The sequence below is a fragment of the Drosophila gunungcola genome, unplaced genomic scaffold, assembly GCF_025200985.1.
Source record: "Drosophila gunungcola strain Sukarami unplaced genomic scaffold, Dgunungcola_SK_2 000078F, whole genome shotgun sequence".
NCBI classification, from domain to species: Eukaryota; Metazoa; Arthropoda; class Insecta; order Diptera; family Drosophilidae; genus Drosophila; species Drosophila gunungcola.
Window position 1 is genome coordinate 57,215 of NW_026453241.1, and position 12,124 is coordinate 69,338.

At 39.0% G+C, this 12,124-nt stretch overlaps 5 protein-coding genes across 6 annotated transcripts; 2 read left to right on the forward strand and 3 right to left on the reverse strand.

Moving 5' to 3' along the window:
- Positions 1-611: 611 nt before the first annotated feature.
- LOC128264771 (uncharacterized) lies at positions 612-2,154 on the reverse strand. Its single transcript, XM_053000429.1, has 2 exons — positions 1,957-2,154; positions 612-1,557 (listed from the first exon to the last, which is right to left on the reverse strand). Exons 1-2 carry the CDS (start codon positions 2,011-2,013, stop codon positions 778-780), a joined length of 837 nt encoding a protein of 278 aa, XP_052856389.1. The 5' UTR covers positions 2,014-2,154; the 3' UTR covers positions 612-777.
- Positions 2,155-2,991: 837 nt separating this feature from the next.
- On the reverse strand, positions 2,992-3,517 carry LOC128264773 (putative 60S ribosomal protein L33). Its single transcript, XM_053000432.1, has 2 exons — positions 3,309-3,517; positions 2,992-3,256 (listed from the first exon to the last, which is right to left on the reverse strand). The coding sequence occupies exons 1-2, from the start codon at positions 3,369-3,371 to the stop codon at positions 3,128-3,130; spliced, it is 192 nt and encodes a 63-aa protein (XP_052856392.1). The 5' UTR covers positions 3,372-3,517; the 3' UTR covers positions 2,992-3,127.
- Positions 3,518-4,661: 1,144 nt separating this feature from the next.
- Positions 4,662-6,227, forward strand: LOC128264772 (general odorant-binding protein 19a). 2 transcript variants are annotated; one of them, XM_053000430.1, is made up of 3 exons: positions 4,662-4,792; positions 4,864-5,037; positions 5,888-6,227. In XM_053000430.1, exons 1-3 carry the CDS (start codon positions 4,724-4,726, stop codon positions 6,089-6,091), a joined length of 447 nt encoding a protein of 148 aa, XP_052856390.1. In that variant the 5' UTR covers positions 4,662-4,723; the 3' UTR covers positions 6,092-6,227. The 2 variants fall into 2 exon arrangements, with proteins under 2 accessions (XP_052856390.1, XP_052856391.1); XM_053000431.1 differs by having other exon boundaries at positions 4,864-5,031.
- A 233-nt stretch (positions 6,228-6,460) lies between these two features.
- Positions 6,461-7,876, forward strand: LOC128264762 (uncharacterized). The gene is made up of 3 exons (XM_053000422.1): positions 6,461-6,634; positions 6,701-6,923; positions 7,653-7,876. The coding sequence occupies exons 1-3, from the start codon at positions 6,469-6,471 to the stop codon at positions 7,735-7,737; spliced, it is 474 nt and encodes a 157-aa protein (XP_052856382.1). The 5' UTR covers positions 6,461-6,468; the 3' UTR covers positions 7,738-7,876.
- Positions 7,877-8,253: 377 nt separating this feature from the next.
- Positions 8,254-9,270, reverse strand: LOC128264755 (general odorant-binding protein 19d). Its single transcript, XM_053000414.1, has 2 exons — positions 8,915-9,270; positions 8,254-8,850 (listed from the first exon to the last, which is right to left on the reverse strand). Exons 1-2 carry the CDS (start codon positions 9,221-9,223, stop codon positions 8,638-8,640), a joined length of 522 nt encoding a protein of 173 aa, XP_052856374.1. The 5' UTR covers positions 9,224-9,270; the 3' UTR covers positions 8,254-8,637.
- Positions 9,271-12,124: the final 2,854 nt, after the last annotated feature.

The following is a 12,124-nucleotide window of genomic DNA, read 5'->3' on the forward strand; positions in this document are numbered from 1 at the left end:
GAAAACGGATAAACATATTTGAAAATATCCATTTACTTTCCACATAAACTTAAAATTTAAGTAAAAAATATGAAATATAAAATGTTGGATTCAATAGCCATATTTTTATTTTTACTATGCTTTTTTCATATCAGTGCAGTTGATGGATATTACCTAGTGGTGAAACAGCCGTACATAGAAAAAAAATTGATAAGAAATGCTACTCGTTTTGATGAAATTCCATATCAATTTTTGGTCTAGATACTTGGCATAACACTTTGATCTGTTCGAGTAAAGAGGGTAAGCGGAAAATTACTTTTTTTTAATACCAATTTTATATAAGAAATGGAAAAATTGATTGTAGAGATCGGATTAAAAAAATTAAATAATTTCTTCCTTAGTTAATATGTCGTTATCAGGCAGTCTACTTTCAAAAAAAAAAATGTAAAAATTTAAAATAACAAAACCGCGTCGACTTGAAGACAAAAAAAAAAAATTTTAACCCATTTTTTCGACATTTTCGAATATTTTAAAAATATTGATAATCGATTTTTTAAATTTCTAGACCAGAATACAACAATTTTACACATTCAACAGTAAAAATTATACGTGTTTATCGTCCTGTAAATATCAATATGAATACCTGCAATTTATTTCTGTGTACCTCAATTCATGCAGGGCGTTTTAAAAGGTAGAAATCTTAGCGGACCAAGTTTATTCATTTTCAACTAAGAATTTAGAAGATCCCCAAAGGGAGCTGGTCCGGAGACGGGATTCGCTTCTCTCACCGATGACCGCTCATTTCTCGTCGCTGGTGAAGTAAAGGCCAGAGGTAAAGCCGTCGCTGAAGGCGCTGTACTCCGGCTGATCCTCCGGCTGGGCCTCTGCCTTTTCCCGGGCCGCCTCCTCCGGCTGGCGTTCGGAGGCTTGCTCCTGGCATTGGCTGTTGGTGTTCCTCTTGGTGTTCCTGTTGGTGGTGGCCAGGCAGAAGCGCGGGGCGGAGCGTCGCTTCAGCGGCGTCTCATTGACGTACTCGTGGCGCTCCTCATCCTCCCCCTCCTCTTCCTCGAGCTGAGCGGCTGGCGGGGAACCGTTAGCGGTACCGCTCCCGCTCCCGATGGTGCTGACCGCCGCAGTGCCCATGACGGCACCAACGACCCCACGCAGCACCCGGTAGAAGGTGTCGTGCACCTGGCCCATCAGTTGGCTGGCCGGACGCGGGTTCTCCTCGCAGGGACACTTGTTGCACGGTGGAGCTGATCCTGCTCCTCCGGATCCGCCAGATGAAGGCGGCGGCGGCGGAGGCGGGTCGTCGCGGCAGCCCTCCTCATCGTGGCCCGCCGCCCGGCGCTGCTGCTCCCGATCGTACTCGGTCATCGCCCGCTCCGACCGCTCCCGGCAAACGGAGCAGTCGGGATCCACGCCATAGACGCCGATGTCGCCATTCAGTGGCGCCTCGTGGTCCGACTCGCAGCTGCACTTCCCGCTGGCCAACTCGCCGGAGGACTTCCCAGATCCGCGGCGCAGGCGGTATATGACGTACAGCAGAGCTATCGTGCCGTATGTGGCCTTGGCCACCTGGAGAATGGGGGGGAAATAGGTTTCAAGGTCAAAGATAAATTGGGTGGTGATAAGTCAATGTACCACAGCCATACCATCCAACTTTTAAGAACGCTACAAAAAAGCCAATTCTGGTGTTTACTCACTTTCGATACTTTTTAAAGCAATTTTATTTGCATTTAGAAAACATTTCAAAAATAACTAGTGATTTGTTGCAATATTTTTTAGTTTAAATTCAGTTAAACTATTTAAAAAAAAAAATAATTAATAATTTTAATTTAGCGATGAAAAAAAAAACGAAATGCAATTGGACCTGATCTAAATCATTGCGTATATTCGTGCTTTAACTTAAGTTTAACTTAACATTAAATTAAAGTACTAAGTCCGAAAGGGTTTAACATTAAATTATGTGCTTACGTTTGCGCGCCCATTGATAGTTGTCCCATTGAAGTACTTCTTAAAGCCGTCAGCCATCGTCTGGGAACTGGGTACTTGGGTATTTAGGTATCTGAGAACTGGGGATCTGGGATTGGGTCGCCTTCAATGTGTGTGTGCTGTTTTCGAGCGGGGCCTAATCGAATGGAATGACAAGGGACGAGGACTTTAGCCCAGCCTACTCGAGTGAAAAATCCGGACTACAAAAGTATCAATAGTGTTGGGAAGTACCTAGGTAACAAAATGTGGTACTTTTTACCTTATCCAGGTAAAGAAATGTGCTGCTATACTTTAGCTAAAATAGGTACTGATTTCTATATACCCTAGGAAGAATATGCGCTAAGTTTAAAGGTAGGTACTGAAATTTTTGTGTATCACATTGACTTTGCAATATAGTATATTTATATTATTGTTTATTTTCAAATGTCATTCTTATTAGACATAATTGCCAGTGCGTATACAAAATAGGATATTCCACATTGAACTTGTTTACCACCCAATTACTTAAATAATGCATTAAAAATGTTTTGAACTTTCTTCCTTGCCTAGATACTTAAATAATTGGGTACCTTGTACCTTACCTAGGTATTTACACTTGCAATTATAGTCTAATCTTGTACCTTACCTACTTACAAAAAACTTTTACCTTTTCCAATATTGGTTGTCAGGATCCGAAATTTGTTGACTGGCCAACGTTATGAACTAGAGCACTTTAACCTTACCTAATAATTTAAATAATTGTGTACCTTGTACATTACCTAGGTATTGAAATCCTGTACCTTATCTAGATCCAAAACACAATTACCTTTCCCTATACTGGTTGTCAAGGTGACTCGACAAAGTACACGAGTTTGGGCAAAGCTTTGAACTAGAGCACTTTTAACCTACTTCGATATCTAAATAATCTGTTATCTTATCAATGTATTTTTTCCCGCAAATAAAGTGAAATCTTGTACCTTACCGAGATCAAAAAAAAAAAAAAAAAACTGTTACCTTTCCCAAATACTGGTTGCCAAGATCCGAAGTTTATTGACTCGACAAAGAACACGAGTTTTGAACTACAGCACTGGGAACTGAGGGACTGGTTACGGGATTCTTGATACTTGATACGGGTGTACGGGTGTACGGATACGAGAACACGGGAATATGACCCCTAGCCGTGCAGCATTGCCTGCTGACAGCCCTTGCAGTAGAGCTTCGTCTCGCGACGCTTCGAGTTGCGCTTGTGCATCTTCACCAGGACGTAGACCAAGCCCACCGAGGCCCATGTGGCCTTGGCTACCTGTGGGTTTCGAGGTGACATAGTGTTGGGTTGAAGGTCACTGGTCACTTACATTGGCGCGGCCTCGCATGGTTTGGCTGTTAAAGGCGTCGTTAAAGTTAAACTGCTCGGACATATTGGCGTCTTTGAATTGGATTCCACACACAATGGGGGCAAAAGATTAAAATTTGGATAGCACCTCTCTTTTTGACCTGATTTCGTTTGAGACTGTGCCTTAAAACTGAATTTAAGTAAAGTCAACTTGAATCAGTGCCAAACGCTGGACAAGGCCTTCCCTGACTCAAAATCAACCTACAAACTTTGAATTTTAATTATTTCTTTGGGCAGGTTCTCCTTTCTTTGGCCTTACAATAAGAGCCTCTTTAGGCTCAATTGGGTGGTTGACTTTATCCACCCACCACCGCCCAACCTAAGATAACCTATAATCGATATGAGTGAATAGCATTTTTGTTCATGCCACACGCAATACTATTTTCAACGTTATCAGTCGTACAGAATGCACAAATGAAATACATTTGCCATATAAATACCCACTTGCAACTAATTTAAAAGGTATATAATCTACTTATTTTTATACCCGGTACTCTAAGGCAAAAGGGGTACATTAAACAGTATCTAGTTTCTGAAAGTTAGCCAGCTTGATCCGGTTCCCAAAGGATGGGGTTCCCGTACCCGTGGTAAGCTTAAACTAGGTTTTTAATTATTTCTTCTCAGCTTAAAACCTTCTTTGCCTTTTGCAATACTTTTTTTATGTGGCCATTGCATGTATAAATATTTAACATGAAAATTAATTAGAATGCGAGCTTAAAAGCTATTCTGAGTAAGTAAAAGTTACTATCTGGTTAATTCAGCTATAATTATAAAACAATAAAGTTAGGAACATTGTCCTATAATTTTGCCGATGATCTTGTGGAAGCTTTATACTACAGGTGAAGTATTATATTTCGGTTTCTCTATTAATTTTGATCGTTTTCATTAGACATCATATATGCAAAGTTTTATTAAGATATGCACATTTAAAACTGAGATGTTTTCAAAAAATATAGGTATACAAAAAGGCGTATAGAAACATGTTCTGATAATTTTTGTTCGGAACCGGGTACCTTGTTATCGAGGCACTCGTCTATATGGCTTTTACTTGCTTTCGGGAACCGCCCCAATAGTTCTCAGCTGATATCTTGCTTGCATTTGCATTTGCATGATCGAAAACAGTGGGAAGGTGTGGCGCAGCAATGTGATTGTCAACGCATCTCGCATGTCACCTCGCACGGTGGGTGACCCAACACCGAACTGTCAATTAGTGTGGCAAGATTATAGCTATATTGAAATGGGACTGGGACTGGGACTAACCAATACTTTGCCGTTCGATCCCCATCCAGTATGAAGTCATTTGCATGTTGGCAGTCGCGCATATAAAAGGAGTCGGGAGTGGCATCATATCGCCTATCGTCTTGTCTCGTCTCGGCAATGAAGTTCCCTTTGCTGCTGATCTGTGTGGCCATATCCATGGGCTTGCTGCCCGGATCGGAGGCAGGGGTAGGTCTTAAGGCGCCCTGCCAAATGCCAAAGACTGCCCTCAGGATATCACTAGCACTTACCTCTTCCAGGTGACGGAGGAACAGATGCGGTCCGCCGGAAAACTGACCCGCGACGTCTGCCTGCCCAAGTATCCCAAGGTCACCGAGGAGATAGCCGACAATATTCGCAACGGAAATATCCCCAACAGCAAGGACAGCAACTGCTATATCAATTGCATCCTGGAAATGATGCAGGCGGTGAGTGTCGAGTTCGAGTCCGCAATGATTTCACCAATGCTAGATTGGATTTAGGAGTTTTAGAGAAGAAAAACACTTTCAAAGTTGTTATTCTTCTAAACAAGAATCAAAGCTATTCGATTGGCAAAACAATAATATTCCTTTTTCAATAACTTTAATTGTAATGAAACCAACATATACATTTGTTTACCCTCGCGTAGATATTATAATTTTGGTCAGCAGTTTGCCACGCACAGAAGGATACATTTCCAAACTTTATAAAGTATATATGTTACTGACCAGCGTCACTAGGAGAGCCGATCTAGCCATGTCCGTCTATCCGTTTGTCTGTCCGTCCCTCTGTCCGTTTCTACCCAAACTAGAGTTTCAGTTTTTAAGCTATCTGCATGAAACTTTGTATTTCTACTACAGATCTACGGATCGAACGACTATATCACATAGCTCTCATTAAAACAATTACAAAAATAAAAGAACAATTTTGTTTAATATTATTCTTGTTGTAATGGCTTAACATTTTTAAAATAACGGCATACATTTTATTAAAATCGGACGACTATATTCTATAGCTCTTAATGTGACAATCAGAAAAATACAAAAAAGGAAAAAATTATAATTTCGCTGTTTTTCAATTGATTTGAATATACTTTGAAATTAATTACTTTGATAGTAAGGGTTTATTATTTTAGAAATACAGATATCATTTTTTTTAATCGGACTTGCTGATGTTTTCTTTTTTCTATTGCAAGTTGTCTGTAAGTATTTGAAATAGGTAATCCCGATTCCAACCAAGCCCCCATTTCAACCGACTTGCAACCATTGTTCGACAAAACTTTTCTGTTGAAATCCCTTCTTTTAGATCAAGAAGGGCAAGTTCCAGGTGGAGGCGACCCTCAAGCAGCTGGACATTCTGCTGCCGGACAGCTACAAGGAGGAGTACCGCAAGGGCATCAGCCTGTGCAAGGACTCCACCGTGGGCTTGAAAAACGCCCCCAACTGTGATCCCGCCTACGCCCTGCTCTCTTGCCTGAAGACCAACATCAAGGTGTTCGTGTTTCCCTAGGAAATCGGATACCACCCCCCTGGCCGGACACAATAGATAAATCAGATACATCAGATACATCAGATACAGCAGATAAAGCAGATAAATTCCCATTGAAAGCACTCGATCAATAAAGGTTGAACCGGCATATACCTATTGTGGAGCGTTTTGATTGGGCTGCAATGGATGATGAATGGGTGGAAGTGGGTGCTCTGGTGGCTTAGAGGCTTGCTGGCTTGGTGGTTTGCATGACTCGCCCCAGCAATGTCATGGCTATCGATGGGTGATCTACAAGCGGGGCGATTTGCTTGTACCGGATGTGCCGGACACGACTGCGGCGGGTATAAATGGTCCGGCGGCGATCGCTGGTCCGACCACTTTCCACAAGAGAAACGATAATGATGCAGAGCAACCGGATGACGAACCTTCTGCTGGCACTGGCCTGCACCGCTCTACTACTGGGATCGGTGGCGGCCGACGACGAGGAGCCCTCCATGACCGTGGACGAGGTGGTGGAGCTGATCGAGCCCTTTGGCGATGGGTGTACGCCCAAGCCCCTGAGGGGTAAGTGCCATCTTGCAGAGCGACCTTCCCATTCTAATCCTCGTTGCTATGCCACTATGCCAACAGAGCACATCGTGGAGATGGTGCTGAACAAGGAGGACGCCAAGCACGAGACCAAGTGCTTCCGCCACTGCATGCTGGAGCAGTTCGAGCTGATGCCCGAGGGCCAGCTGCAGTTCAACGAGGACAAGACCCTCGAGATGGTCAACATGATGTTCCCGGATCGCGAGGACGATGGCCGGCGCATCGTCAAGAGCTGCAACGAGCAGCTGAAGGCGGAGAAGGACAAGTGAGTTCGAGATCCACAGGTGTCCAAGAAATCGCTTCACACACCGAATTGCGGACAAATCTCAAGACAAATGTATTCAAAGCTTTTATTGCAACTTTTGCCGGAATCTGAGCCAAATTACTGCTAAACACAGCAAAGACTAAAGTTTTGAAACGTTTTTAAACGCCACCGTTTCGAAAATAATAAGGGATTTCTTCGACATCTTTTCACTTCACTTTTTATTTTCACTTTTCTACGCATTAACTGTCTTTTTATACCCTTGCAGAGGGTATTATAATTTTTTAAACTATATATTCATGATCAGCATCACTAGTAGGGGAATTGTCCGTCCGTCCGTTTGTACGGAAACTAGTCTATCAGTTTTCAAGCTATCTGGATGAAACTTTCCCAAAAACTTTTTTTTTATAGCTGGTTTTCCATTTCTACAAATATATTTGGAGGTATAGTATTGGTTTGCTATGTCGAAATTACGGCTTAAATTCATTAAAATTGGACATCGATGTCAAAAAGCTATCATAGAAAAAAGTACATATGCAACTTAAATCGAATCATTTCATTTCTGCAATTACTGCAAGGGTATAAAAACTTCGACTTAAGAAAGTTTGCTTCATTTCATGTTTTATTTAGTAACTTAGTAATTTCAGAAATTTACTAATTATACAAATATATTTGATAAAAAATCTTAACAATGCCTCACCCAAATGTTGTATCTGTGTATTCCTGATTTAGGTGTGAGGCCGCCCATGGTATCGCCATGTGCATGCTCCGCGAGATGCGCGCCTCTGGCTTTAAGATTCCCGACCTCAAGGAATGAGGATATTGAGCAGGTCGCCGCCCATCACCAGTTCTCCATTAATTTTTTTTTTTGTGTTAGTACAGTTCAATTTAATTAGAAACAAATCGAGAACTTTGAGTGGTTCCCGACACAAATAAAGCGCCCAACTAACGAAATATTGAATGTTTATGGGGCTCTAAGATGGTATCAAGTGCATTAACGTACTTATTTGGAAGTACATTTTTGAGTTTTTGAGTGACAGACTCAAAACCTAAAAAAGTAATTTAGTTCTTTGAGTTCTTGAGGCGTTTTTCAAAACAAATAACGACGAATGAATGGTATCCTAACACAAATGCTAAAGAATTGGATTGGATATTACAACTTTTACAATTTAAGGCTGTGAATAAAATAACTTACATCAAATTACACTGATAAAAAATGGAATAGAAAAAATACATGTCTGGCTTTTGAGTTCAAAATATTGTAGTATATTTCATATGTAAGTAAAAATAAATAAAATCATATTATTAAATACATTGCATATTAAATTGCATGATTTAATATTGAAATATTTGAATTATTGTGGAAAATATTAGTTTTAATATAGATCCTATTTATGTTTAAATATATCAGATATTAAAATCTATTCCCAAAACAGTCAAATTAACTATTGAAAAATATGTAGTATTTCCATATTTAAAATAACCAAAAACTGCAATGGAAGAATCTCGAAGTGATAAATATTCGAATTGGCTATGAGGTACATTGACTTACTACAAATGCTGAATATCGCATTGGAAGAAGCTTAGCTTTCAATTGTTTAGAAACATCAGTGTAGTTCTACACTTCGGTAAAATGTGCAGTTTTTTTGGAACCACTAACGAGTACTTGGAGTAGTTGGAGATGAGGTCCTTTCCTTAGGAGGCCTATTCTACGCATCTACCAGATCAGCTTCACTTTGCTGTGCTCCAGCTGGCGACCGATGCACTGGTTGAAGAAGTGGGCTGCCTCGCAGGGGCTCTTGGAGGAGCTGCTGCGGTTGCAGGACTGGGCCATGCTGCAGCTGATGGCGATGGCCATCTTGTTGTCCTGGGTCACCAGACTGGTCAGCTTCTCCACCTGGCTCAGGTTCAGCTTGTTGTTCTCGTCCATCTGCGGGTGGGCAATTAAAGAGGTTTAGGCCTACTTGTATCCCCCAATTCTGTAGCCCACTCACCAGCTGGATCTTCTTGAGCACGCACTCCGCCAGGCACTTCTCCTTCTCGCTGGGATTGGTCACCTTCATTAGCGGTCGCTGGTTCTTGGGCAGGCCGAGCTTCTCGATGCACCCCATCCTGGCGGTGGTGATCATCTCCTGGACCTGCGGCAGGTTGCGATCTATCACCGACCAGACGGGCTCCGTTCCGCTTTTGGGCAGCAGCTTGGTGAGATCGAAGGCCGTGTTCTGGCCATGGACGAGGATGCACTGCATCGGCAGCAGAACGCCGGCCACGACGGTAATCAGCTGAATGTTCGGTAGTTTCATCTTCGCGTCAGCTTCTTCTTTGGATCTGCACTGGTTGTGGCTCTAGTTCTTGGCTTATATAGAGAGTGGGCCACACAACCTCACCTTCGCACTTATTTTTTCTCCCAGTGATTTTGCTGACGATACGCGATTTTTCATCGTCAAGTTCAGTGTTCTCAGTGCCAAAGACGAGCATTACCCAAAACGTGTATAAGTTTGCTCAGGGCAGTGGAATTAATCTTTGATAAAGAAATAAATCAAACTACACTGGGTAATACCAACAATGTAGATTCATGAAGCTGTACTGTTCGAACAGCTTTTGGTGTGCCGAATTTGCCATTTAACAAAATTAGAACCAAATTTTTTCACAACGCTGACGTGGTGATTAATTGGTGTAACAAGGTACATGCGCTTTAAATTAAAAAAAATAACACCCAAAAAATTGGTGCAGAGCAAGTCATTAGGTGCAAATAATAAGGAAATTGAAAACGAAAAAATATCTGACTATTTAATTTAAAATAATTATTAATATTAAATCATAATGTTAAATACAACGCATATTAAATAATTAAATAAATAAATAGTACCTTTTTGATTTAAATGCATTTTATTTTAGTTAAATATGGCCTAAACTAGAGTGACATTTTCAGTTATTAATTATTATAATTATTAAAGAATTTCGGAAATGAATATCCTTAGCAGATCAGAGCAAACGTCGTTAGAAACACGCATATTATCTAATGTCTTCGTATTGTGACAATAAGGAATATGTATATTCGAAATTAATCAAACGTCAACCGGAAACTCCCTATTCCCCCTGATGCATCTAAAATATAAATGTGATCTGAAATCCTGACTGGGCCAACATAAGTCATACAAATATGATTATATGATTAATATGATGTTCAGAAGAGACCCGAATAGTTTTAAAATTTATGCATTATTTTATCAAACATTTATGAGCAAAAAAGGATCACCACTATGCCTAGTATACCTGAATTGGTCACTGACATTGACAGCCTTTGCAAAAGGTATTTTTATACCCTTGCAGAGGGTATTATAATTTCAGTCAGAAGTTTGCAACGCAGTGAAGGAGACATCTCCGACCCCATAAAGTATATATATTCTTGATCAGCATCACTTGGAGAGTCTATCAAGCCATGTCCGTCTGTCCGACCGTTTCTACGCAAACTTTCTACGCATGAAACTTTCCAAAAGTTGTCTTTCTATTACAGGTAGTATATAAGTCAGAACGAGCCGGATCGGACGACTATAGCATATAGCTCCCATAGGAACAATCGGAAAAATAAATTTTAAAAAATTATAACTTTAATGTTTCTTAATTTTTTTTTTAGTTCTTTGAGATATAGTAATTTCAGAAATACGGTTTAAATTTCATAAAAATCGGACTACTATAGCAAATAGCTCCCATAGAAACAATCGCAAAAATAATAAAAAACAAGAAGGAAAGCAAACTTCGGCAAGCCGAAGTTCATATACCCTTGCAGCTATTGCATTAATTAAATACTTTTGAAAACATTTAAATTATGATTTACTTGAGTATGTGCTAAAAAAAAACATTGAAACTATGATGATTTGCAGCTCAATTATTAGATAGTTATTTTATATATAGTTTTATTATTTCTATGGGAGCTATATACTATAGACGTCCGATTTTGATAAAATTTATACCATAATTCTGAAATAATTAAACATTGCTATATGTCGAAGAACTAAACAAAAAATTAAAAAACAGAAAAGTTATAATTTTTTTTCATTTATTTTTCCGATTGTTCCTATGGGAGCTATATGCTATAGTCGTCCGATTTTGATGAAATTAAAACCGTAATTCTGAAATATTAAACCATTACTATATCTCGAAGAACTAAACAAAAAATTAAAAAACAGCAAAGTTATAATTTTTTTCATTTATTTTTCCGATTGTTCCTATGGGAGCTATATGCTATAGTCGTCCGATTTTGATGAAATTTAAACCATAAATCGGAAATATTTTACCATTACTATATGTCGAAGAACTAAACAAAAAATTAAAAAACAGCAAAGTTCCGACTTATATACTACCTGCAATAGAAAGACAACTTTTGGGAAAGTTTCATGCAGATAGCTTTAAAACTGAGAGACTAGTTTGCATATAAACGGACAGACGGACGGACAGACGGACATGGCTAGATCGACTCTACTAGTGATGCTGATCAAGAATATATATACTTTATAGGGTCGGAAACGTCTCCTTCACTGCGTTGCAAACTTCTGACTGAAATTATAATACCCTCTGCAAGGGTATAGAACTTTAGTGATTGGTTAAATATTTCAGAATTACGCTTTAAATTTCATCAAAATCTGACGACTATAACTTAAAGCTCCAAAAGAAACAATAAAAATATAAAAAAAAAAATTTTTTTAATTAACTTTTTAATTTTGTAATTTTTTTAGAAATTTTTTATGATTAATTAATAATTGGACAGTTCAGAATTATTCTTTTAATTTTATTAAAATCGGAAAACGATATCATATAGCTGCCATAGGAACTATCAAATAACCTTCAAATAGCTTCTATGTAAACATACACGCAAGTCAATCATAATTTTAATGTTTTCAAGAATATTTAATTTTTGTAATACCTGCAAGGGTGTATGAACTTCGGCTTGCCGATGTTTGCTTCCTTTCTTGTTTTTTAAACATTTTAATCAAATAAATAAATAAATAAAATAAAACAAATTATTACTAATATGTAAGTTTTAATCATAAATATTGATAAATAATAATACAATAGTTTTATTAATTTTTATATAAATACTGTAAACAAAACTGATTTTTATAGTTTTATATGAAAACTTTTGAATTCCTTTCTTTTGAGACTTTGTTTATACCAAAAAAAAATAAAAATAAAAATTCATAATA

Excerpts from the sequence above, each read along its gene's own strand:
- LOC128264762 (XM_053000422.1), top strand. The coding sequence starts at position 6,469 with ATGATGCAGAGCAACCGGATGACGAACCTTCTGCTGGCACTGGCCTGC. Across the intron at positions 6,635-6,700 it reads TACGCCCAAGCCCCTGAGGG|AGCACATCGTGGAGATGGTG; the intron begins GTAAGTGCCATC and ends CTATGCCAACAG. Across the intron at positions 6,924-7,652 it reads CTGAAGGCGGAGAAGGACAA|GTGTGAGGCCGCCCATGGTA; the intron begins GTGAGTTCGAGA and ends TTCCTGATTTAG.
- LOC128264773 (XM_053000432.1), bottom strand. The coding sequence starts at position 3,371 with ATGTCCGAGCAGTTTAACTTTAACGACGCCTTTAACAGCCAAACCATG. Across the intron at positions 3,257-3,308 it reads CCATGCGAGGCCGCGCCAAT|GTAGCCAAGGCCACATGGGC; the intron begins GTAAGTGACCAG and ends CGAAACCCACAG.
- LOC128264772 (XM_053000430.1), top strand. The coding sequence starts at position 4,724 with ATGAAGTTCCCTTTGCTGCTGATCTGTGTGGCCATATCCATGGGCTTG. Across the intron at positions 4,793-4,863 it reads TGCCCGGATCGGAGGCAGGG|GTGACGGAGGAACAGATGCG; the intron begins GTAGGTCTTAAG and ends TACCTCTTCCAG. Across the intron at positions 5,038-5,887 it reads AAATGATGCAGGCGGTGAGT|ATCAAGAAGGGCAAGTTCCA; the intron begins GTCGAGTTCGAG and ends CCCTTCTTTTAG.
- LOC128264755 (XM_053000414.1), bottom strand. The coding sequence starts at position 9,223 with ATGAAACTACCGAACATTCAGCTGATTACCGTCGTGGCCGGCGTTCTG. Across the intron at positions 8,851-8,914 it reads TGCTCAAGAAGATCCAGCTG|ATGGACGAGAACAACAAGCT; the intron begins GTGAGTGGGCTA and ends GCCCACCCGCAG.
- LOC128264771 (XM_053000429.1), bottom strand. The coding sequence starts at position 2,013 with ATGGCTGACGGCTTTAAGAAGTACTTCAATGGGACAACTATCAATGGG. Across the intron at positions 1,558-1,956 it reads CTATCAATGGGCGCGCAAAC|GTGGCCAAGGCCACATACGG; the intron begins GTAAGCACATAA and ends CCCATTCTCCAG.